The 25689-nt window shown below is 42.1% G+C and overlaps 1 protein-coding gene across 1 annotated transcript in view; it reads right to left on the bottom strand.

The window, feature by feature from the left end:
- Positions 1 to 25689, bottom strand: part of LOC122815187 (anoctamin-2-like) — a 2140961-nt gene that overhangs the window by 873103 nt on the left and 1242169 nt on the right. The window contains exon 13 of the mRNA XM_044087470.1: positions 11368 to 11450. Coding sequence (XP_043943405.1) covers positions 11368 to 11450 — 83 coding nt within the window. The remainder of the gene's footprint in view (positions 1 to 11367; positions 11451 to 25689) is intronic.

Consider the following 25689-nt stretch of genomic DNA (forward strand, 5'->3'; position numbering starts at 1 on the left):
TTTTTTGCTAATACTGATCAGTGATGCCTTCCCTTTTTGGGATTTTGCTCTATCATTTAGTAGCTTCCTCCTTCTATTGTATAGTTTGTTTATGGCTGGGGTCCACCAGATAGGACGTCTGCCTTTGGAGAACTGGATCTTGGTTTTATTTGGGATTGCATGATCCATGCATTCCTGAAGGTGTTCATAGAATGCATTTATAAAGGATTCTGAGGTCTGGGCCGTATTTTCCACAGGCCCGGGGGCTTTGAAGGATTCCACCTCGGTTTTGAGGAGTGTGAAATTTGCTTTAGAGAAGTTTTTCACTGTGGTTTTCTGGGCAGGGGGTGGGGTCGGGATGTGAATATCCACTGAGATTAGTTTATGGTCTGATCTTACCAGTGAGGGATACACTTCTGGTCTGGAGCATAGAGTCACCATGTTGGTGATGATCAGGTCCAGTATGTTTTCCCCCCGCTTGTGGGAGTGGTAACAAGTTGTTCCATAGCATTTGAGTTTATAAATTCTAGGAACCTTTGGGCTAGGGTGTTGGAGCTAGAGTAATGCTCCCAGTCTATGTTTGGGTAGTTGAAATCGCCCAATATAATGGTGTTTGGAGCGACCTTCATATTTTCCAGTGTTCTCAGGAAGGCCGAGTGGGGTTCCTGGGTTTGGGAGGGTGGTCTGTAGCAGGCTATAAACTGGAAGGCAGATTTACCCACTGTTAGTTGTACATGGATAGTCTCTGATGCTTTGTGCTTTGCCACCAACCTGGAGGTGTGGGTATCTTTGATGAATATCGATACTCCCCCTCCTTTTGTGGTTCGGTCCAAGTTTTGGGGCCGAAAAGCATGGTATGAGGTATAACCTGGTAGTGCTTATATATATATATATATATATATATATATATATATATATATATATATATATATATATATAGGCAGATAGACCATTTGCTGGAAAAACAGGTATATGGAATTATTCACTCTGTAATGAGGATTTATACTTCCAGGTGTAGTGGAATTCAAACACTCCTGTACAGGACATTGGTAAGGCTAATATTCTTCAACCACAAAAAATACAGATAGCCCAGCTTAAACTGACACAACAATATTTTTCATTTAAGATAAACATTGTGAAACATGATAACTATAATGAAAAATGTAACCTTACTGCCCATACAGGCCATCATATGCACTTATGTCATAGCAAGATTGTGAATGTGAATGATATCATAAAACGGCATGAGACTGAATAACCTTACAGTATCATTTGTTATGAATGTGGATGATATCTTAAAACTACATGAGACTGGATAACCTTACAGTATCATTTGGTCATACACAACTTTCAAAACGAATACAAGGCAATTGATTGTTACTAATTAGATCTCCCAAGTATGGTGAGAAAATAGAACACTCTTTCCCCATCTGTATTACTAGACATCAAAATCCTTTGGTTAAAAAATAACATCATCTGAGAACTTAAATGTTAACAGGCCTCATTACAACCATATGGAATTAAAACATTTTAATAAATGGAGACAGTTCACAATTACATACATTATTAGCTGTGTTTGCAGGTTATGAAACCACATCTTGTATGAAAACAACTACAAAACATCTTACAGCAAAGCATCAGATTTTATTTTGGGGTATTTGGGGTATGCCATCATTCCTCTTTAACTCACTATAAAACAAGTGTATATTGATTATAAAGGGGGGCATGTGAGTGTGCAAGAATGCACAGCTGTACCTCACAGTGGGGAAATTAGAAGTTATGTACCTATCATAACGTTCCATGTTAGTTGTCTTCTTCTCGCCTTCTTTCTTGCTGGATGGGTTCGACTTGGCCACTCTAAAAGCTCGAGAGCTAGTTCCACCGGCTCGAGGCTTCCCTATATCCCACAATGCTAGGCGGTAACTCCTCAGATCTCGTTTGTAAGCTAGGCCCAGCTAGGAAAATTCCATAATATAGGAGAAAAGGAATAACCCACCTCTATAGGCTGACTAAAAGGGTGCCCTAAACCTGACTGAAGATATATATATATATATATATATATATATACATATATACATATATAGAGGTGGTAGAAAGGATAAAGGTCACAAAACAAACTCCTCTAGGTCTGTCCAGGCTAGGGGGAAGGAGGGTGGGACACAAGAAAGAAGGCGAGAAGAAGACAACTAACATGGAACGTTATGGTAGGTACATAACTTCTAAATGTTAAGTTGTCTATCTCGCCTTCATTCTTGCTGGATGGGACCGCGTCCCTAGCACCTTGTCCCGGGTGGCCTATCAGAACAGACTCTTGAGTACAGTGGAACCAAAGTTGGCTCGGTCTCTAGAGGCTAAGTCCAACTTATAATGAGAAATGAAGGTATGGGGAGAAGCCCAAGTAGCTGCAGCACAAATCAAATCAATAGGCAGTCTGTCTTGGAAAGCTATAGATGTAGCTAAAGCTCTAGTTGAATGAGCCCTGGGTTTGGTTGGCAACTGTTGATGTCTGATCTCATACATAAAGGTAATCAATGAAGTAAGCCATCTAGAAAGAGATACCTTAGAAACTAGAAGACCCATTCTGCCTTCTGCATAGGAAACAAACAGTTGATCAGACTTCCTAAGTTGTTTGGTCCTGTCTAAATAGTACCTAAGTTGGCGATGAACGTCTAACCAATGTAATTTTTGTTCCGATCTGTTCGAATAGTTAGGAAAGAACACAGGAAGATCAATGGTTTGATTCAAATTTGCCGGTGAAGCTACCTTAGGCAAAAAGGACGGGTTGGTACGTAAGGACACCCTATCCTTATGAAACAAAAGATAAGGGGATTGACTACACAGAGCATGAAGTTCAGAGACTCTTCTGGCTGAAGTAATAGCTACCAAAAAGAGTGTTTTCCAAGATAGCAATTTCATTGAGCATGAAGCCGCAGGTTCAAAGGGGGGAAGAATCAAGGACGTCAGAACCAAGTTGAGATCCCATAGAGGAGGAGGATCCCTGATAGGTGGTTTGAGGAGAAAAACTCCCTTTAAAAAGGCTTTGCAGAGTTTGTGAGACATAATGGAGGACTCTGAGACTCCAACATGAAAGTTAGATATAGCTGCCAATTGAACCTTGATGGTAGAAGGAGGCGAACCTGAGTGGAAAAGTTCGTCTAGAAAATCTAGAACTGATTGAATGGAAGCAGTGAAAGGATCTATATCCTTTGAATGCGCCCAATAGGAAAAACATTTCGACTTACTATGATAAATCTTCCGAGTGGAAGATTTATGAGAGGCTATTAATATATCTCGAGCTGAGTGAGATATTAGAGGAAGCCTGGCTAGAGTTGGAATTGGAGAAACCATGCTGTGAGGTTCAGAGAAGGGAGGGAGTGGTACAACTGACCCGACTGATGGGTCAAGAGGTCTGGAACTGGGTCCAGATGCCAGGGTTGCTCCAACAGATAACGGTGAAGAAATAGGAACCAAACCTGTCGTGGCCAGTAAGGGGCAATGAGGATCATGGAAGCTTTCTGAGCAATGGCTTTCTGTATTAGTTGAGATATCAGTGGAAAGGGAGGAAAAGCATACAGAAGTCCCTGGGGCCAATCGTGGACTAGAGCGTCTCTGCTGGGATGGCCTGGTTGGGGAAAGAGGGTGAAATAATCGTCGCACTTGCTGTTTTGGGGAGTAGCAAAAAGGTCGCAGCAAGGTCGGCCCCACTTTCGAAAGACTTTGTCCAACACTGAATTCTTCAGAGACCACTCGTGAGGCATGAGAATAGCTCTGCTCAATTTGTCCGCAATCACATTGGACTTCCTGGGAATGTGTGTTGCTAACAGAAATCGCTGAGAAGAAATCGCCCATTGCCACAATCTGAGTGCCTCTCGACATAGGGGGTAGGATCTGGTTCTGCCTTGTTTGTTGATGTACCACACTACAGACATATTGTCTGTCTGAATTGCTATAGTTCCTTTGGGAAGAGAGTCTTGTAGGGCTTGCAACGCTAGAAGCACTGCTCTCATCTCTAGGACATTTATGTGCAAGTGGGGTTCGAAAGGTTGCCATATGCCCTGAACCGTCCTGCCTTGGTAATGCCCCCCCCCCACCCGATCAAGGAGGTGTCCGTTGTCAGTGTAGCAACCGGAGGGGGAGGAACAAAGGGTCTTCCTAGGAAGAGCTGGGGGGATGTGATCCACCAAGAAAGATGATTCCTGCACGATTGTGTTATCGTAATGGAATGGGACATTGGAAGTTGTTGGTACGACCATTGTGTGAATAGCATCCATTGTAAGATTCTCATGTGGAATCTGGCTAAAGGAAGAAGAGGGATAGCAGCCGCCATTATCCCTAAGACCTTCAGGGCCAGTCTGACTTTGATTTTGTTGCTTTGCAAGACAAGAGAGATTTGTCTGTGTATGTCTGCTATTCTCTGCTCTGTGAGTCTGGCTGACATGCTGACTGTGTCTAGATTTGCGCCTATGAAGGTAATAACACGACAAGGCGACAAGACAGACTTTTCGTAATTTATTGAAATGCCTAATGTTTGACATGTGTGAAAGGTATAGTCTCTGGCAAGAAGTAGGAGATGCCTGGTGGGTGCTGTAAGGAGCCAGTCGTCTAAATACGGAAACACTTGGAATCCTTGACATCTCAGATGAGAGGCGACCACTGCCATGCATTTGGTAAACACTCGGGGGCTGTAGTGAGTCCAAAGGGCAAGGCCCTGAATTGGAAATGACTGGTTCCCAGCCTGAAGCGGGGGAATCCCCTGGAGCGTCGGCTCATCTTGATGTGGTAGTACGCATCCTGGAGATCTATAGAGCACATCCAGTTGTCCCGCCCCAAAAGGGGTAGAATGGACTGCAGCGTGACCATCCGAAATTTTGTTTTCTTGACAGACTTGTTCAAGTTGCTGAGATCCAAAATGGGTCTCCAGTACCCTGTTTTCTTTGGAACCAAAAAGAATTTGGAGTAGCTTCCGGACCCTTGTTGGTCTGCTGGAACTGGTTGAATGGCTATTTTTGCAAGCAGCTTTGATATTTCTAGTGCTGCTTGCTCCCTTTGACTGGGTGGAACATCTGGAAGGGCATTTTTTGATTGCTTTGGAATGCGAAAGAATGGGATTGTATAGCCTTCGGAAATGATAGACTGTACCCACTTGTCTTGAGTTAGGGATTGCCAGGCTTCTGGGTACAGAGATAATCTTCCCCCGACTGCCTCCAAAGGTGGACAGTCGGGCAACACCACAGGGATGCTGAAAGGGCTTGTCGGAGAAGGTCTCTCGACTGCCCTGATTCTGCGGGCCCCCTCTGCCTCTAGGGCGGCGTCTACCATTATTGTTCCCCCCTCTGCCTCTAGAGGGGAACCAACTCTGTGCGTCAGGCAAAGCTCCTTGAGATTGTTTGCGGAACCACATCTTTCCGCCCTTCTGGCCTTTGGGGTAAGGCCTAGAAGGAGTAGATAAATGGACTCCCATGGCAGAGAGAGTCTTGCCTTCAGTCTCGCACCTAGTCAGCGTTTCCTTCACTTGAAGACAAAAGAGGGATGATCCATCAAACAGGGAGTTAGTGAAGAACGCCTTGAAAGGGTCCGCAAAATTACATAGCCGCATCCAGGCGTGCCGACGTAAGGCCACACCTGTACCTGCCGCTCTACTCGCTCCATCCGCAGCATACAAAAGGAGGCACATGGAGGAGTTAACTACTGAGTTGAGGGTAGCCAGCTGAGAGTTCATCCTATCCTGAAAACCTGCAGCTGTTGGATCCTTTAACATTTCACTCGCTTCCTTGATCAAATCTCTCTGGAGACGAGTGAAATGACAAAGGTAGTTCAGCGAGTGCATAGAAAAGGTCGCCGACGAGAACATCCGCTTCCCGTACTTGTCCATAGTCCTAGACTCCTTGTTAGGAGGATGGACAGGCACCGAAGGATCAGCTAGCTCCTTCTTGGTGGCTGCAGCCACCACCATAGTATCCACAGAGACGCCTTTGGTCAAAAACTCTTTGTCCTTGGGGGCAGTGATAAACTTTGAAGGTCTCCTGGGGGTGGGGTCCACAGAGTCAGGAGCCGTCCAGGCCTTCTTTGCCACCACCTGCATAAGGGGGTCAAAAGGAGGGGACACCCAGGAGGTGGAAGGGTGAGAGCCAAATGCCTCAAGATACACCGATTCATCCTCTGAAGGGTTGAGGGCTGGCCAATTCCCCTTCTGTTTTAGGATCTCGAGGATGTCTGCAAAAGAGACATCTTCAGAGGGGGAACGAGGGGACCCTTCAGAATCCTCTAAATTGGTGTCAGAGGTGACAGACTCAGGGGAGTCAATGTGTTCCTCTTGCACTGCCTCTTCCTAGGAGGCTCTCCTACCGGGTCAGGAGAGGCCTCAGAAGAGGAGGAAATACCCACTGGGGATACTTGAGGAGCTGGCTCTCTGTGATCCGGGATGAGGGAGTGAGCAGAAATCACCGGAGGCACCGTGGAGGGAGGGGCAGATGGAGCCGACTGTGGTGTCGAACCAGGTTCTAACACGCTCCTCATGACCTCGAAGGCACCCCTGTCAGGCAGAACCAGAGGTCCCTGCTCTGAAAAGCTGAAAACCTCCCCCGGCACCGACAGTGATGGCTCCGAGGCCAATGTCGGAGCCGAACTCAAAAGCGCCGAAGCACCGAGAGGGAGAGCGGGGTCGGACAAGGGTCCGATGCCACTCGCCCCCTCGGAGCTGAAGCGGGAAATCCGGCGCCAAGATTCCTCCAAGGAAGAAATCGGAGAAGACGACGGTACCGAAGACAACGGTATCGGTTCCGACGCAGCCACAGTCTCGGGTCCGAGCCGTCCTGGCTCCGAACTCAAAGGAGTCGGAGGAGAAATATTCTGAGTGATGGGATTAGCCATCGACTGTTGAGTTGGGCTTTGAAGCATCTGGGCCAGTGCCTCGGACTTAAGAAGTCGACTCACTACCCTCTGAAGGTCATGATCTGAAAGTCTCGACGACCTAGAGGAGTGAGATCTATGGCTCCGTTCAGACAGCAATGGAGATGCTGGAGCCGAATGAACGGAGCCGATAGATGGTGACCGGGACCTTTTTCTGGAGGTCGGTTTCGACAATCTGATCGGAGCCGACTCACCGGTGTCTGCCTTGGCTCCGACTGGAGCCGAGGAAATAGCAGGGACATGAGTTCGAGAATCATCGGCTCCGGCCAGAGCCGATGTTCGAACAGCCTTCGAAGCCCCAGAAGACGACTCAGATACCAAAGCCGATGGTCTGGTAGGCTTTGAGGCTTTCCCCGAAGACTGAGTCGGGGGACCCTCAGGCTTCAATAAGCCCCTTAGAATGAGCTTATTTTTATGCTCCTGCAGGACTCTAGGGCTGAAGCCATGGCAAACAGCACGAGTCCTGCAGGTGCAAACGTCCCAGGCAGTACACACAAGAAGTGTGACCATCTGTCAGAGACATCTTCTGACAGCACGAGTCACACTTCTTAAAGCCTGAGACCTTTGAATCCTTAGACATGTCTAAAGTAGAAAAAATGTAACCACACAATCACACACACACACCGATTACACTTATTAGAAATTTAAATTAAACTTCAATTAAATTAAATTACAAGTAATTTAGAAAATTAAGTCCCTACAAACACAATCACTCCAACTAGTAGGAAGGGAGGGACTGGGCCTAAGGCCCAAGGGAAGAACTCAAGTGAGTTTCAGGAAAAAAAAGGGAAAATTTTGACTGGAAAAGGAAGGGAACTACTTACTTAATAAAACTATGAAGAAAACTAACTTAAAGGGGAGTTTAACTAAGATATTAACTAGTTTTTTTAAACTGACCTGACAAGCCGGTTGAAACGCACCTCGATCGCTATAGCGGCAAACGAGATCTGAGGAGTTACCGCCTAGCATTGTGGGATATAGGGGAGCCTTGAGCCAGTGGAACTAGCTCTCGAGCTTTTAGAGTGGCCGAGTCGGAGCCGAGGTTCGGCTCCGAACCCATCCAGCAAGAATGAAGGCGAGATAGACAACTTAACATTACATATTTTATTTTATTTGTATGGGTATCACATACTACAGTTTTGGAAGTACTTGTTACAGTGTTTGGCATGATTTCTTGATTACATAACATATACCAAAGAACTAGGGAAAACTATTGAGAGGACATTTACTCTTTAAAACAAGGACATTTCTACATTTCAAAAATAAAAAAAAATACTTTTTTGTTATTTTTCAGTGGCTGACTTCTGAAACATGTGGTGAGGGCAGTTATTCTGTAAAACATATTTAACAATACACAGGATGGCAGGTGTTCTGACAGTATATTATATACCATCCATCCATACTAATTTGCATTAATCTTCTACAGCAACCCAGGAAACAGCTGCTGCCTTGCACAGAGTTTACTATGAAAGTAGTGACATAGGTTATGGCAAATTACTGTCAGCACACTTACTCTGTAAATCTGTCATAAAACCTAGCAGGGAACATGTAGCTAGTTCCCCTTTGAGAATTAGAATATCATATCTTCACTTTCAAGATGTCAGCTACATCTAACTCTTCTATTCAGTCTTTAATTTTAACAAAACAAGCAAGTGTCTATTTGTTCAGTATCTGAAGATCACCTAAGACACACTTCTGAAATTTGGAGGAAAGGATGCTGTTTTGCTAAACCTGTAAAAGCAGAAACCTGCTATTCTTAACAATAAGGAGAAATAAATTTACAGTAGCTGTGCTTTGTAATATCAATGTAGGATATCTGTCACTTGTGCTATATAAAAAGAGCATATATACGTGTGTGTGCATGTGCAGAAGTGCATGAACCCATTTTACTGATCACTGATACTGTGGGTGGCAGATGTCCTGACTCTATCTAAACTGCAAACCCCAGATTGTGTAAATTATAATATTCTTCTTCACCATATTGGAAGTATGTATTATATTTTTCAACAAATTTATAATTGTTTTAGAGATTCAGTGACTACTAATCACACAACTCAGACCTTTGGAAATTACTATCTGAAAGTTATTCTTAAAAGCAATGAGCCTAGCATTCTTCTCAGTGGTAAAATATGTATTTAATTTTTCCTTCAATTATTATTTTTTTAACAAATAGACAAGAGTTTAGTGTGGAAAGTTAATTATGAAATGAATAAAAATATACAGCTGCCAAAACTCTGGAGGAAATATCTACAGATAGTGGTATAAGTGAGGACAAAATAAGTCAGCCACTACATTTATAAGGTGGTACAAATGGCATACATGATGAAGGGTGCATTTAAGGAATGGTCATGAGAAGTTAAGCCTTACTTCTGCATATTTCTGTGTTCTGCCACTAAGAATTTATTCTACACATTGAAGTTATAGCACACAAGACTATCACTAGATAGGTGACATCATCTCTGCTTTGCACAATGTACATCTTTACAAACAGTAAGCACAGAAAAAAAAAAAATATATATATATATATATATATATATGTGTGTGTGTGTGTATATATATATATATATAGATATATAGATATATATATATATATATATATATATATAGATATAGATATATCAGTCCCCTTGTGTTGTTCCAGGAAAAGTCTACAGTCTTCTCTTTACTCAACTGGAGACACAGGTAGAGAAGCATAACGGAGAGCTGAAATGCACCGAATATTAGTCAGTGTGAAACTGACAAATGGATACAACTCTTAGAATTTACCTGCAACTCTAGAAACAATATGGAAGTGTCATATTCCCCATCACCAATGGGATATCTCAAAATTTAAAGGGAGTGAGTATATTGGAACCACTTCAGAGCTGCGTGTTTTCCTGGACACTTTCCTCTTCAATGAGTCAATCAACAACCCATAAATTCATGTCTACTTATTAACAAACCTACTGCTTTCAACAACCACCTCTTACAAGGTCCCAATAAATAAATGTTAAAAATAAAATTAAAAACATATTATTTTTTTTTTTGAAATTTCACAAAGAGCTTTCTAGATAGTTATTTTCCAGACCAAATAAATAAACCCATTCATCCAGTCTATTCAACCAATACACACACATGAACATACAAATGTGCAGCTAAAAGGACATACCTGGAAGTCAGAGAGAAAGTTTTACTGAAAAAGTGTCTTTCTGACAAAGTCTCTTCAACTTCAGAAATGTCTAAATGAGAATATGCTCAGATATGTCTGGAACTTAAATGTCAGTGACACACGGCACAGAATAAAAGTACTTCAGGCTATATGCTTCAATCCATTCCTTATCAGTCAACAAAAACACAAGTCACCCATGGCAGGGCTAACCACATAAGTACTATTAATTTGCCTTTTTGGTTCTCTTTCCAATAAAGAGAGATGCATTATCTATGAAATAAAGTTGCACTAGCCTCAAACCTGTTTGCCATCTCCAAAAACTAAGAACAGAGCTGTGTAGACTGCTAAACCTCATGGGATACAATCGCTTTTGTTGAATGCAGAGTTTCATTTACTGCTATAAAATAGCAGCTACACTAGCATGTGCTCGACACATAATACAAGGTAGGCTGTACATTCTTACCATTATATATGAAACAGAAATACATGACAAGACACGTATATAATACTGAAGTATAACTAGGGTGTGTGTCACATTTATGAAAAGATACATATGGCAGGCGTTTGAAGAAAAAGAAATCTAAATATCTTAGTCTGTATACAAGATAATACAATGCACTGTCATAAATTGTTTTATTCTGTGTGCATGAGTAGATGTAAAAGTAAATCTTATTTGCCAAGTAGTCTGAATGCTCAGTGAGAGAGTATGTTCATAAGTTGATACTTTGCTTGAACATAGGACCACAGAGAAGCTGAGGCCAAATTCTCATTTTCCCCAAGCACTGTCTGGTTAAATGGCTTGCTCAAAGTCACATAGTATATAAATAAGGGCTGTGGGAATCAAACCCTGAACCACAAAAACTACAGCTTACAACCATAACCCTCACCACCAACTGCCAGACACACTAATAGACATAAAAATAGAAAGGAAAACTACTAAACCATAACATATAATACATGACTCGCACTAAAACACATTTATGGTGGTGGCACAGAAATGTGCAGATTAGAATATCTTATCTCCACTTTCAAGATATCAGATACATCAAGCTCTTTTCTTTTCAATCTTTAATTTTAACAAAACAGGTTCTACAGCTTCTATTCAATTTCAGGAGTGAGAAAATCTCCTTTCAGATCATGCTTTTTTTTCTGTGTGCGTGTGCGTGTGTGTGTGTGTGTGTGTGTGTGTGTGTGTGTGTGTGTGTGTGTGTGTGTGCGTGTGGTGGTTGAACTATTGCTGACTGTTGTAAATATGATGGATACAGCAAGAATAATGACACAATTAAGCTGAACTACTGCTGTTTTAAATAATTGCAGAGAAGGTTACTTACCTCTTCCTCTTCTAAACCAGTCAGATCCCAATAATAACTCAGTCTCATCTGCCTTCTTTTCCAGTGTTCAAGAAACATTGTGGCTTCACAAAAGCATATAAAACAACCAGTAAATACACAACAAACATCAGGGAAAACAAGCAGTAAACTAAATTATGTGACTTATTTTAGCAGAAAATTCTAACATTTCCTGCACGGTGTTTGCCAGCTATACTGATGGTTGAATAATTCGAAAATATTTATATTTTACCTTTATGATACAGAGAATGAAAGAAGTTAAGGCAAAGAAAATTACTGTGTGATATTCAAAGAGGCAGTAAAAAGCGGGGCTCACAGTTATACTAATATTGTTTATTAAATGAAGGTAAAACATTTGTTAAGAGCTGACTTTTTTTTTACTAAACAAATCCATATGAAAACTGGAGTGACTTTCTTTTCTTGTCTGCACTTGCTAAACAATCTATTAATCTATCCTCCCAGTTAACCAGTTCATTTCTCATCTCACAAGGCAAGACAGCCCTCATTGCCCTCTAACAGTCTCCTCTTCCCGAGGGGAAAACATTTTGCAGTAACCATATCTTATCTTTTGAAGGTAGAAATCACTAGCCACCTGGAGTTGATATATGGTTGATGGCGATTCTTCTCCATGTTTGTAGAATCCTCTTAAATCGCACTTTTATGTCATATACAACAGATGCAGTTTTGTTTTTATACAGTCCATACATATATACTGTCACATATTTTTTTCTTTCTTTTCATTTCATGTCATCTTTTGCTTAACAACACAATTTCAAAATTCCAGGCAGTTTAGAAATGGCAAACAGTAACCCCCCCCCCCCCCAAAAAAAAACATAAAACTGCAGAATAGTGATTTAATAAATATACTTTTAAACTTTATTTAGAATATATCTATTTTTGATGCAAGATGCATTCTTAAAAGTTATCAAACTACCACAACCTGGACAATTACGCAATTTCTGAGCACTTGCCTTTTTGTGTACCAGTGATTCAAAAACATTGTGCTCGGAGGTATACAAGTCTTCCATTCCCATTGTTTAGTATTAGTCATAAAGTCATAGAATAGTACTAGGCTAACTGCCCTGTGGGCCATTTTAAGCCTAGCCAATTAACCCATGTTAGAAGCAAACCCTGTACGTTGTGTCTGTAAGGTAAACACTTTAACCATTATGCCAACCTCCCACCCCTTTCTGGCAATCAGCCACATGATTCAGACTTCAGTCATAGTCCTGACAGGCCCAGAACATGAAAAAGCTTGCCTACACATGAACTGTGCACAGGACCTCATACTACCATACTGTGTACTGTGTATTCTGTAATCCAGTGTCAATCGATACACCTTCAGAAGCCAGGAGCAGCTGCCATTCTCTTAATCATCTGTCTGATCTAGTGACAGCAAACTCTTCTGCAAGGAAGTACTGGGACTGCATCTACCCAGTAAAATGGCCACATAATGTGACTATGCCCCAATACTGCCTTTTCTGTGACTATTGTGGACTTGCTCACTGCCTGGGATACACAGACCTTGTTCCTGTCTCTCACCACCTTAGACTCTTTTGCCTGTTACTGTTGCAAAAAAGTAGGTAAGCATAATGCATCATACACTTCACAACTTTGCGTGTATGTCAGGTTTTCCTTGCAAGGTCTTCTTAAGTAGATTTACAGTTTCCCTATGAGCAAAGGGAGAAAACATTACACTTATATTGTCATCCACACTGCTGCATGTAAGAACTGTAACTTCTCTGCTGCATGTAAGAACTGCAACTTCTCTACATTGACTTCATTTCCACACAGGCTGCTGCTAAGGGTATACTTCTGCACTCATTACACATGGGTTTATAGAAACTAGATGCTGCACTGTGAACCTGTGCAACTGGGCAGCCCAGCACTGTTTGCCTTGGGTTCACAGGACTGCGCACTACTAAACCAGAGGGAGAGCTATATCATAAAATACGCAAAGCATACCTTATTACATAGCTTTGCCCAGATGTGCAACATTGCACTATCATGCTAACCTAAGGCCAGCAGTACTGAACTTGTCAAGTGTGCTGTCCTCCACTGTCATGTCCATGGGTGATTCATAAAGGTTCTTCACTCATTAGACTTGACAGTGGGCAAGATCATTAACACTTGGTGTTAATGAGAAGATCTGCTGCTATGCAAGCTTCTACTGGCAAGAGCTCATGTGCATCACTGTGTGGGGTGAGGATAACTCAAATTATTTAAACATGTGGCCTGCAATACAAGGGACTCTGTTGCTGGTAGAGTTTTTCTTGCTAAGCAAAGTAGTTTTGTGTGTGTGTGCGTTTTAACAACACTCATACGTTTCTAAGCTCTATATGCTTTAGAAGCACATTAGCAGGATAGGTGACTTGTACACTACTTGGAGCAAAACCATCAGTTTTACTTAGATGAAAGTCCATAGATTACCTACTGGGGCTAGAAAGTAGGCATTGGTGTTTTGTCTGTGAACTATGTATAACTGAGGAGAAGGATTATTTGCATTTGTACTCTGTGCATGCAGTACTATGCCTACACACTGGGGAAGGATTGTGTACAATGACTCATCCCATTGTTTAACCTTTTACAAGAATAGCAAAGGGCTTTGGTCTGTTGGATCTGCTCAAGAGCATAATGTTTATGAAAAGCACATACAGTTAAATCATGCATGTCATACTCATTTATAATATAAAACAAAAAAACAGTACTTATATAATTCTGTCTGCAGAATATCCTCAGTATTTATGTTATTCTGTCTAATAAACAAGGGCCCTGTGTGTTCAGGTATAAGGAGCAATGGTAACTTCCTGGACTACAATTTTGCTTAAATTTTAGAAATGCAAGATTAAAACATTTAATGTAACCATTATCTTTAAGAAGTATCCAGAAATAAATTATTAAGCAATAATTAATCTTTGACAACAACAAATGTTCATTAAACAGCTTTTTGATATTGCTTGTGAAATATCTTTGACTGGAACATAATATAGCTGACTAAAATTATATTGTCAGTCTGTTGTTAGAGGTTAAATAATCTAAAATTATATTGTCAGTCTGTTGTTAGAGGTTAAATAATCTATTTCTAGTCCACAGCAATGGATTATGTCAACTAACTCAATAAAATCATTGTTTCTTTCCATTTGATAATTTAATGTGTCATTAAAGAAGGTTACCCTGTTTGTTTTACCCGCATTAATCTTAAAATGATGTATCCCTCTTGTTCTCCAATATTGTCTTGTAATATGTTTATCACTGAGGTTTCATTATATCATCTGTATAAACTATCACCGCTGAAGTCATAGATAGACCTTTAAATATGCTCACTGACAGAGTTGCCTGCTGTTCATCCATGCTGTCATGGTATCCCTTAATTCTTGGAATATATTCACAATGTCTGCTAGGATTCATCCCTGATGCATAAAATCCCTTATAAATATCTCCATGAGGTGCTGACAATGCCTGCTCATCTCATCTTCCCCGGCTATATCTACCAGTCCTGGGTAGAGTACACAAAGCCAGGTCTATGGCACCACATCAATACAGTCACCCTCTGTACTGTAGAGGCACCAAGGCAAGGCTACGTAAGGATTAAAGATAAATGTGGAGGATCAGGATCCAATCATTCCATTCCACTCACCTCTGTTGCTGGTGCACAGTGTGTATGGAAAATACCTTCAGACATAAGTAAAGTCTAAAGAAATGATTTTTGGTAAAGTTTTCTGTTGCAGGAACTAGACGAGTACCACAGGACATCTTGTATTGCAGTGAGCTCACCAGCCTCTGCCGACGGCAGACATTCCTTTGTCTCCTTAATTACCAGTGCATGGAGCTGCCACATTTACCATGATCCCTACTCTTCAGACATACATAAGCCACTCTAGTATCCTGCACTAGCATGGCAATTACTGGGTCTCTTTCCACATTAAAGAGTGGAGACCAAGAGCTGCATCCCTGCCTGTCAATGACAAGAGTTATCATTCTGCTCTGCAGCAGGGCTTTACTGATGGGAGAACCCAGCTCCCCTCTATGTTCTACTTGTCACTGAGCAGAGACTCCCTATTCATCATGACCTGCCAACTGTCAGTGTTTGTCTCCCTCAGTCTCTAGTAGTGTGCTAACACTGACAAGTTTAGTCCTATACCTCAGGAATCATCACTGCATTGATTAGTACTAACTCACTATTAACTACCTTGCCCACACCAAGCTGCCTTCCATCCAGTTTATCTGAGATCCCTTTAGCTCCTGCTTGCCTTATTGCAATTCCATCCTTTAGGCAATGACTGCATCTTACACATTGTGCCCCTTACTATAATAATAATTTTGTACATAAATATCAGTTTTTATTGTGTAGCGAGGCTGTTTCCGTCTACCATGCTGGATCCTCTCCGTTTTGTTGACCTTACAGCCTTTCTCCCTGCATTGCAGTTCCTGCATCACAATCCTCTCTTCATAAATTAATGTCTCAGTCATTATGTGACTTGCTTAAAACCACACAATAAGCTCCTCTAGTAGGACATAGGATTTACATTTCTCCAATTATAATTCTAATCATTACATTACCTCATATCATTTCACTGAAGTGTAGCAGAGAATGTTTATATTCAACTAATGTTCTATTTAGTTTTACAAGACTCCCCTTTAAAGTTTTGTGTATTTGTGTGAACTGAATCTTTTATTCATAAGCCATAGACGGTAACACACTCTTTCTTTGTCTCGCTCTCTCTCTCTGTATATATATATATATATATATATATATATATATATATATATATATATAAAATGTATGCAGTACTTGATGAAGAATAATCTATTACATATAACCTGTTTTTACTTAGAAATAGTAGAATCCCACACTTTGTCAGCAGAATTTTCAAAAATTACACCTAGACCTTTAGTTGAAACAAATGTTAAATTCATGCATTATGCAACTTATAAATTGGATGATGTTACACAAGTTTTCAAAGGAGTACTTCTCATTCCATTCATTTAAAAATACAACTATTTATTAATTCAAAGAGTAATTCACAAGCATGCTTTATAAGGTGCATTGATTAAGTGAATCATTAACATAAATGATCTGATGAAAAGGTTTATACACTGAAACTTTATTAAAAGTATAAGTAAACAATGAAATGATATATACATATATATCACAGCATGCTGTGAGTACAGCAAATGGTATTATCAGAATGTACATCTTGGTCTTCCTTATGTAGCTACTTTTCAAACATCTAACTATCTGGAATGCAGTGCAATTCCATCCTGCCATTGAAACAATGATCAACTCTGCCCTTACAGAGATACTGGTGGAGTGGTACAAGTTTGAGACGTACGGTCTAAATACGGTTTATGGACGTAGGAATCCAAAGTATCTTGTGGGAGGTGTTACACAAATACACCCCCCCCCCCAGGCTATCACTGTCTGTCACTGGGTCCCTATATATGCATTTGCATAGCAGGAGTTTTGCCTGTATTCTCATGGAGTCAGATACACTCTTCAAGGTGGATGTAGGACTGCCAAGTGTGATTCTTTCACCCCCACCACTGTTTATGATTGACATGGATGGAATTTTAAGATGCAGCTAAAGTTTGGAAAGTATCTGTTTTGCAGACATCAGGATTGCATGCATGTATCTGCACACAGTGTTTTGCTCTTTGGCCTCAAGCATCAATTGACTGCGGCCTCTGGCATGCAATAAAGCAGTTCCCTGCCGAGTACAAAGTTGTTGAGATGAAAATCAGCATCTCCAAAATACAAGTCTTTTTTCTCTTTGGTTTTCTTCCAGAAAAAAAGTGGATTGCTGCCTGCAGGTGACAGGAAAGGACATACACAAAGATAAGTGTAAGATGTAGCCTGGCTTCTTTTTCACTGCTTGAAAGGTACATAATATAGTAAAGTGAGGTCTAGCCTGGATATGGAAAGTGTGGATGGTCTTTTGAGTGTCGCCCTTGTCTCTTCTTCCTTTTTCATGACATTTTTATTCTTGTCACTATACTTTTGAATAATTGTTGTAACAGAAAATTAAGGTATTTTGTGCTAAATTAGTTTTTATGTGTATCATACATTCACCTTAAAGCAAAACTAGATTCAGCAAGCCTGTGCCATCAAATGGTTTTGACTGTACAAATGTTTTAACATACCCCAATGCTGCGCAAATTCACAGCAGTATATTACTTAAGAGGGTACATGGGTCAAAGCTCTCTGTTTTGTAAGCTGTGGGGGATGCCCTGCTCTTAATCCACACTTTTGTTTTTAAACTTGTTTGATGGAACAGGCTTGATGGATCATATTTCCACTTAAAGTTACATGATGATATAATGTACATTTGTTCACTGATGTTGCTTATCAAAATGTAGTGAAACAGACTCAGATAAATGCATCATAAGGTTTTGCTAATAACTGTGGGACATGGTGATTAAGGGAGTACTGCAGGTAATGTTTACCAGGCTACATTTGTGAACCAAGAACTGAGTCATAACATCTCAAGTTTATCCATCTATGACCTCATTCTCACCTCTAGTACTGAACTTTGCGTAGTGATTGGGTAGATAAGATTGTAGATATAAGCTGTAAGAACATTTCTTTCACAAAGTTGAGATCAGTGAGTCTGCTAAAGGCTGAGGAACTCTACAAGCATAAAGGATCTCACATTACAGCTGCTTTTTTATTCATAGGTCCTCTTTTTATTCATAGGTTCATACTACACTAGCAATTTGCAGACTATTGCATGTCTAGCCAATAGCCAGAGATCAGAATCAAAGCTGTTACATTGTACCTGTGAGATAAAGGCCTTCTGGAAACAGTCAGGTGAAACTGTGTGGGTCCCTTGTGAGTGTTACCACTGACTGTCTATAATGTGAGCACAAAGAATATAGTCCACTGAAAAAAAAGTAGATGAAGTACGAACTGGGAAGTTCGCATCTCTCATCTTGCTTTTGAACACCTGGAAATCCCATAGGATGAGCGAAGGACTATTGTTAGGTTTAGAGAATTCTGGTCTGTATTTATATTAAATTCTTTTTATTTAAAACAAGTTTATTATTTTTAACATATAAAATAAATATCATAACAATTTTATACAAGTAATTAAAATAGAAATGGTTATAACATTCAATAAAATAACCAAAGTATTTACAAAGACATCCACTACAATCAAATCAATTAATTAAACTAAAATACCATGCTATTGTAGCTAAGATTTTTTTAACAGATTTTGTAAAGTATCCCATATAATATAGTAAGATGTTTTTCTAGTAGTTCTTGATTTTATTGTCATCAATTCCATATGGCACACAACAGTCATAACATTTTTAAATTCATTAAACGAAGGAGGAGTATCTGAAATCCAATTTCTGGTTATTATTTTTCTAGCCACTGCTAGAATAGACCATAACAAGGGAAGCTTAACCTTTTTAACACTTTGAGGAACAGGAGTGTTGAATAATATAAGTGATTTAGAAATAATGAAATTATCTGTAAAAAGAGGCTGCAAAAAATCATTAATTGATTTCCAATATTCTTTCAATTTTATACAGTCATAAAATATATGTGCCCAATCAGCATTAATTTCTACATTACATCTTTTACATAGATTGTCTTTATTATTTATTTTATTCATCTTCAAAGGTGTATAAAAGGATCTATGTAAAAATTTCCAAGTAAAAAGTCTCCAAATAATGGAAGAAGTAGTTTTATAAGCAGATTCCAATATATAGAAGTTATGTTCTTACCATAACGTTCCATGTTAGTTGTCTTCTTCTCGCCTTCTTCTTGCTGGATGGGTTCGGAGCCGACCTCGGCTCCGACTCGGCCACTCTAAAAGCTCGAGAGTTGGTTCCACCGGCTCGAGGCTCCCCTTATATCCCACAATGCTAGGCGAGAGTTACCTCAGATCTCGTTTGTAAGCTAACCCCAGCTTATAATAGTAATAGAACAACTCTAAAAGGGTCCACCTCTAACAACAGGGAGAAAGAAAGGTGACCTACATCCTGATTCAGGAAATATGCAAGCAGCATATGCCTAAGAAAAGAGGTGGTAGAAAGAGAGGTCACAATCACAACTCCTCTAGGTCTGTCCAGGCCAGGGGGAAGGAGGGTGGGACGCAAGAAGAAGGCGAGAAGAAGACAACTTAACATGGAACGTTATGGTAAGAACATAACTTCTATATGTTAAGTTGTCTATCTCGCCTTCATTCTTGCTGGATGGGACCGTCCCTAGCACCTTGTCCCGGGTGGCCTAACGGAACAGACTCCTGAGAACAGTGGAACCAAAGTTAGCTCTATGCCTAGAAGCTAAATCCAACTTATAATGAGAAATGAAAGTGTGAGGAGTAGCCCAAGTAGCCGCTGCACAAATGGTGTCAATAGGCAGTCTGTCTTGGAAGGCTAAAGAAGTAGCCAAAGCTCTGGTAGAATGGGCCTTATGTTTATTAGGCAGCTTTTGGTGTCTAATCTCATAAACAAGGGTAATCAGAGATGTAAGCCATCTAGATAATGATACCTTTGAAACTGAAAGTCCTTTTCTGCTTTCTGCATAGGAGATAAACAGTTGGTCAGATTTTCTGAATTGTTTTGTTCTATCCAAATAGTACCTCAACTGACGATGAACATCTAGCCAGTGTAATTTTTGTTCAGACCTATTGGAATATTCTGGAAAAAAGACAGGGAGGTCAATGCTTTGATTTAGATTTGACGTCGAGACTACCTTAGGCAAGAAGGACGCGTTGGTTCGTAAGGATACCCTGTCCTTATGGAACAATAGAAAAGGAGGTCGACAGCTGAGTGCATGAAGTTCTGAGACTCTTCTAGCTGAAGTAATAGCTACCAGAAAGAGAGTCTTCCATGATAGCAATTTTAAAGAACAGGAGGCTGCAGGTTCTAAAGGGGGGAGAATCAAAGAAGTAAGAACTAAATTTAGGTCCCAAGGAGAAGGAGGATTTCTTATAGGAGGTCTGAGAAGAAAAACTCCTTTCAGAAAGGCTTTGCAAAGCTTGTGGGACATTAAGTCAGATTCAGAAATACCTACATGAAAGTTAGAGATAGCTGCCAATTGAACTTTAAGAGTAGAAGGGGATGAACCTGCATGGAAGAGTTCAGCTAGAAATTCAAGGACTATTTGGATGGAAGCAGTGAAAGGATCTATGTCCCTTCCTTGAGCCCAATATGTGAAACGTTTCCACTTACTCAAATAAATCTTCCTAGTGGAAGATTTATGGGAAGCTATCAAAATATCTCGAACAGAGTGAGATAATTGAGGAAGCCTGGCTAATGTTGGAACTGGAGGAACCAAGCAGTGAGGTTCAGAGAGGGGAGGGAGCGATGTAACTGACCCGATTGATGGATCAAAAGGTCTGGAACTAGGTCCAGATGCCAAGGTCGCTCCAGTAGAAATTGATGTAGAAAGGGGAACCACACCTGTCGAGGCCAGTAAGGAGCAATGAGGATCAACGAGGCCTTCTGAGCGATAGCTTTCTGTATCACCTGAGAGATTAGTGGGAAGGGAGGAAATGCATACAGAAGTCCCCGGGGCCAAACTTGGACTAGAGCGTCTCTGCTGGGTTGGCCTGGTAAAGGGAATAGAGTGAAATAATGTCTGCACTTGCTGTTTTGGGGAGTAGCAAAAAGATCGCAGCAAGGCTGACCCCACTTGAGAAAAATCTCTCTCACAACAGAGTCTTTCAGAGACCACTCGTGAGGCATGAGGATAGCTCTGCTCAATTTGTCCGCTATTTGATTGGACTTCCCGGGGATGTGCGTTGCTATCAGAAAATGCTGAGAAGAAATTGCCCATTGCCACAATCTGAGTGCCTCTCGACACAGGGGGTAGGACCTGGTTCCGCCTTGTTTGTTGATGTACCACACTACAGACATATTGTCTGTCTGGACTGCAATCGTTCCCAAGGGGAGAGAGTCTTGAAGGGCTTGCAATGCTAAAAGCACTGCTCTCATCTCCAGAACATTTATGTGCAAGTGGCATTCGTCTGGTTGCCATGTGCCCTGGACCGTCCTGCCCTGATAATGCCCCCCCCACCCGATCAGGGAGGCGTCCGTTGTCAAAGTAGCAACCGGAGGGGGGGGGGGGACAAATGGTCTTCCCAACCAGAGCTGAGGGGAAGACATCCACCACATGAGATGATTTCTGCACGTCTGCGTGATCATAATGGTGTGGGACATTGGAAGTTGCTGGTATGACCATTGTGTAAAGAGCATCCATTGAAGGATTCGCATGTGGAATCTGGCTAATGGAAGCAGAGGTATGGCAGCCGCCATAATTCCCAACACTTTCAGAACTAACCTGGCTTTGATTCTGTTGTTGTTGAAAAGGAGTGAGACCAGTCTGTGTATGTCTGTTATTCTCTGATCTGTTAGCCTCGCAGACATGTTTACTGTGTCTAGATTTGCGCCTATGAAGGTAATAGTACGACAAGGCGACAAAACAGACTTTTCGCAATTTATTGAAATGCCTAACTTTTGACAAATGCGAAAAGTGTAATCCCTGGCCATCAGAAGGAGATGCTTGGTGGGGACTGTGAGGAGCCAGTCGTCCAAATATGGAAACACCTGGAATCCTTGTCGTTTCAGGTGAGAACCTACCACTGCCATGCTTTTGTTAAACACCGGGGCAGTGGTGAGACCAAAGGGCAGGGCCCTGAATTGAAAATGACTGGTTCCCAGCCTGAAGCGGAGGAATCTTCTGGAGCGTCTGTTCATTTTTATGTGATAGTACGCATCCTGAAGGTCTATAGAGCACATTCAGTTTCCTTTTCCCAATAGGGGAAGGATGGACTGCAGCGTGACCATCCGAAATCTTGTTTTCTTGACTGATCTGTTCAAGATACTGAGATCCAAAATTGGTCTCCAGTCCCCTGTTTTCTTTGGAACTAAAAAGAACCTTGAGTAGATTCCGGATCCTTGCTGGTCTGCTGGAACTGGCTGAATTGCTCTTTTTGCAAGCAGTTTTGAAATTTCCAAAACCGCTAGATCCCTTTGCGCGGGTGGAACATCTGGAAGGGATTTTTTTGATTGTTTCGGAATGCGAAGAAAGGGGATAGAATAGCCTTCGCAAATGATAGACTGTACCCATTTGTCTTGAGTCAGGGATAGCCAGGCTTTTGGGTACAGTGACAACCTTCCCCCGACTGCCTCCTAAGGTGGGCAGCCGGGCAACACCTCAGGGATGCTGAAAGGGCTTATCAGAGAAGGCTTCTCGATTGCCCTGGTTCTGCGGAGCCCCCCTGCCTCGAGGGCGACGTCTACCATTGTTATTCCCGCCTCTGCCTCTGGCGGCGTAACGACTTTGTGCGTCAGGCGAAGTCCCTTGATTTTGTTTACGGAACCACATTTTCCCACTTTTCTGGCCTTTGGGGTAAGGCCTAGAAGGAGTAGAAAAACGGACTCCGGCGGCAGAAAGAGTCTTGCCATCAGTCTCGCACCTAGTCAAGGTTTCTTTCACTTGAGGACCAAAGAGAGATGACCCATCAAACGGGGAGTTAGTGAAAGACGTCTTGAAGGGGTCCGCAAAATTGCATAGCCGCATCCAGGCATGCCTACGTAAGGCCACACCTGTCCCTGCGGCCCTACTCGCTCCATCAGCCGCATAAGAAAGGAGGCGCATGGAGGAGTTGGCTATGGAGTTAAGGGTAGCCAGCTGAGTGTTCATTTTATCTTGAAAACCCACAGCTGTAGGATCCTTCAACATGTCACTCACTTCTTTAATCAAGTCTCTTTGAAGACGAGTGAAATGGCACAGGTAGTTCAGCGAACGCATAGTAAATGTCGCTGACGAAAACATCCGCTTCCCGTACCTGTCCATGGACCTAGATTCCTTGTTAGGTGGATGGACAGGAACTGAAGGATCAGCTAGTTCCTTCTTAGTGGCAGCAGCTACCACCATAGCATCCACAGAAACTCCTTTTGTCAAGAACTGCTTGTCTGCTGGTGCCATTATGAATTTGGAGGGTCTCCTGGGAGTAGGATCTACTGAATCAGGAGCCGTCCATGCCTTTTTAGCAACCACCTGCATGAGGGGGTCAAAGGGGGGGGACACCCAGGAGGTGGAAGGGCGAGAGCCAAATGCCTCAAGATATACAGATTCATCCTCCGAAGGGTTAAGGGCTGGCCAATTTCCCCTCTGCTTCAGGATCTCTAGAATGTCTGCAAAAGAGACATCTTCAGAAGGGGAACGGGGGGAACCCTCGGAATCATCTAAATCTGTATCAGATGTGATTGACTCAGGTGAGTCAATGTGTTTCCTCTTACACTTCCTCTTCCGAGGGGGCTCTTCTGCCAAATCAGGAGAGGCCTCGGAAGAGGATGAGATCCCCACAGGGGTTCCTGAGGAGCTGGCTCTCTGCGGTCCGGGATGAGGAGTCAGTCGACTTGACCTGAGGCACCGTGAGGGAGGGGGCGGCGCCGACTGTGGAGTAGAGCCAGGCTCTAACACACTCCGCATGACCTCGAAAGCACCCCTGTCAGGCAAAGCCAGAGGTCCCCGCTCCGAGAAGCTGAGAACCCCCCTCGGCACCGACAGTGATGGCTCGAGGCGATGTCGGAGCCGAACTCACCAGCGCCGAAGCTCCGAGAGGAAGAGCGGGGTCGGACAAGGGTCCGATGCCACTCACCCCCTCGGAGCCGACGATGGAAGTCCGGCGCCGAGATTCTTCTAAGGAAGAAATCGGAGCCGACGATGGAGCCGAAGACAACTGTATCGGCTCCGACGCTACCACAGTCTCGGTTCCGACACGACCCGGCTCCGAGCTCAACGGAGTCAGAGGAGGAATATATTGATGGACAAGGGCAGGCATCGACTGATGAGTCGGGCTCTGAAGCATCTGGGCTAGTGCCTCGGACTTAAGAAGTCGACTCACTACCCTCTGAAGGTCATGATCCGATAGCCTCGATGACCTAGAGGAATGAGATTTATGGCTCCGTTCAGACAGCAGGGGAGATCCTGGAGCCGAATGAACGGAGCCAAGGGACGGTGACCTGGACCTCTTCCTCGATGTCGGTTCCGAAGATCTGGACGGAGCCGACACGGGAACCTCTATTACCTCGGCTCCAGCCGGAGCCGAGGAAACCACAGAAACTGTGGACTGAGACTCATCGGCTCCAGCCGGAGCCGATGTAGGCGGAGGTTTAGAAGCCTTAGGTCTCGGCTCAGTTGCTGGAGCCGAGGACCTAGAAGCCTTAGAGGGCTTCCCAGAGACAGAAAGGGAATCCTCCGGCTTAAGAAGACCCCTCAGGATCAACTTATTTTTTCTTTCCTGCAGGACCCTGGGGCTGAAGCCGTGGCATACAGCACAGGAGTCCTGCAGGTGCAAAGGCCCCAGGCAATAGACACAAGAAGTGTGACCGTCTGTCAGAGACATTTTCTGACAGCACGCATCACACTTCTTGAAGCCTGAGACCTTTGTGTCTTTAGACATCCTAAACAAAAGTGTAATCACACACACTCAACAGACACACTGATTACACTAATCTACTTTTAAAACTCAAAAATAAACAATTAACTAAAGTTTACCAAGAGTAACACACACACACACAACTAGGGGATGGAGAAAGGCCAGAAGGCCCGAGAGAGAACTTTAAAAGTTCTTGGGAAAAAAATTGGGATTTTCCGGAAAACCGGAGTAGAAAAACCCACTACACTAAGGGAAATATATTTAAACTCAAAAATATAGGGTTTTAAGTGATCTAATTTTACCAAAATTACACTTACCAACAAGCCGGTAGAAAAACCAACACCTCGATGCTGTAGCGGCAAACGAGATCTGAGGTAACTCTCGCCTAGCATTGTGGGATATAAGGGGAGCCTCGAGCCGGTGGAACCAACTCTCGAGCTTTTAGAGTGGCCGAGTCGGAGCCGAGGTCGGCTCCGAACCCATCCAGCAAGAATGAAGGCGAGACAGACAACTTAACATATATTGTTTATCTTGTTGGTTTGGTGATTCACCATTAATGGAAGTGAAATAATTCCAATAGGTATCTACACTATAATAAGTTTCTTCTCTGATAATTTTATGTATGTATGAAAGCTTACCTTTATCAGAAACTTTATGTTGTAAATTTAATATCAAGTAATCAATCAGTATTGGAATAGAGTCTTTAACTGTTATGGACATTAATTCAAGTTTATTAATAAGATGTTGTCTAAAGGTCTGAACTTCTAACCAACAAGTTTCTCTCAGATCAAATTCTTGTTTTAAGCAATCTAAATTTTTAACTTTATTATCAGATAGCAACTGATACCAGTACTTTAGATCATTTTCTGTGACTAAAAGAGTTCTTTCTGAAGTGGATGACAAA

Source organism: Protopterus annectens, chromosome 11.part0 (genome assembly GCF_019279795.1).
Source record: "Protopterus annectens isolate FY-2018-M chromosome 11.part0, PAN1.0, whole genome shotgun sequence".
Lineage (NCBI taxonomy): Eukaryota > Metazoa > Chordata > Ceratodontiformes > Protopteridae > Protopterus > Protopterus annectens.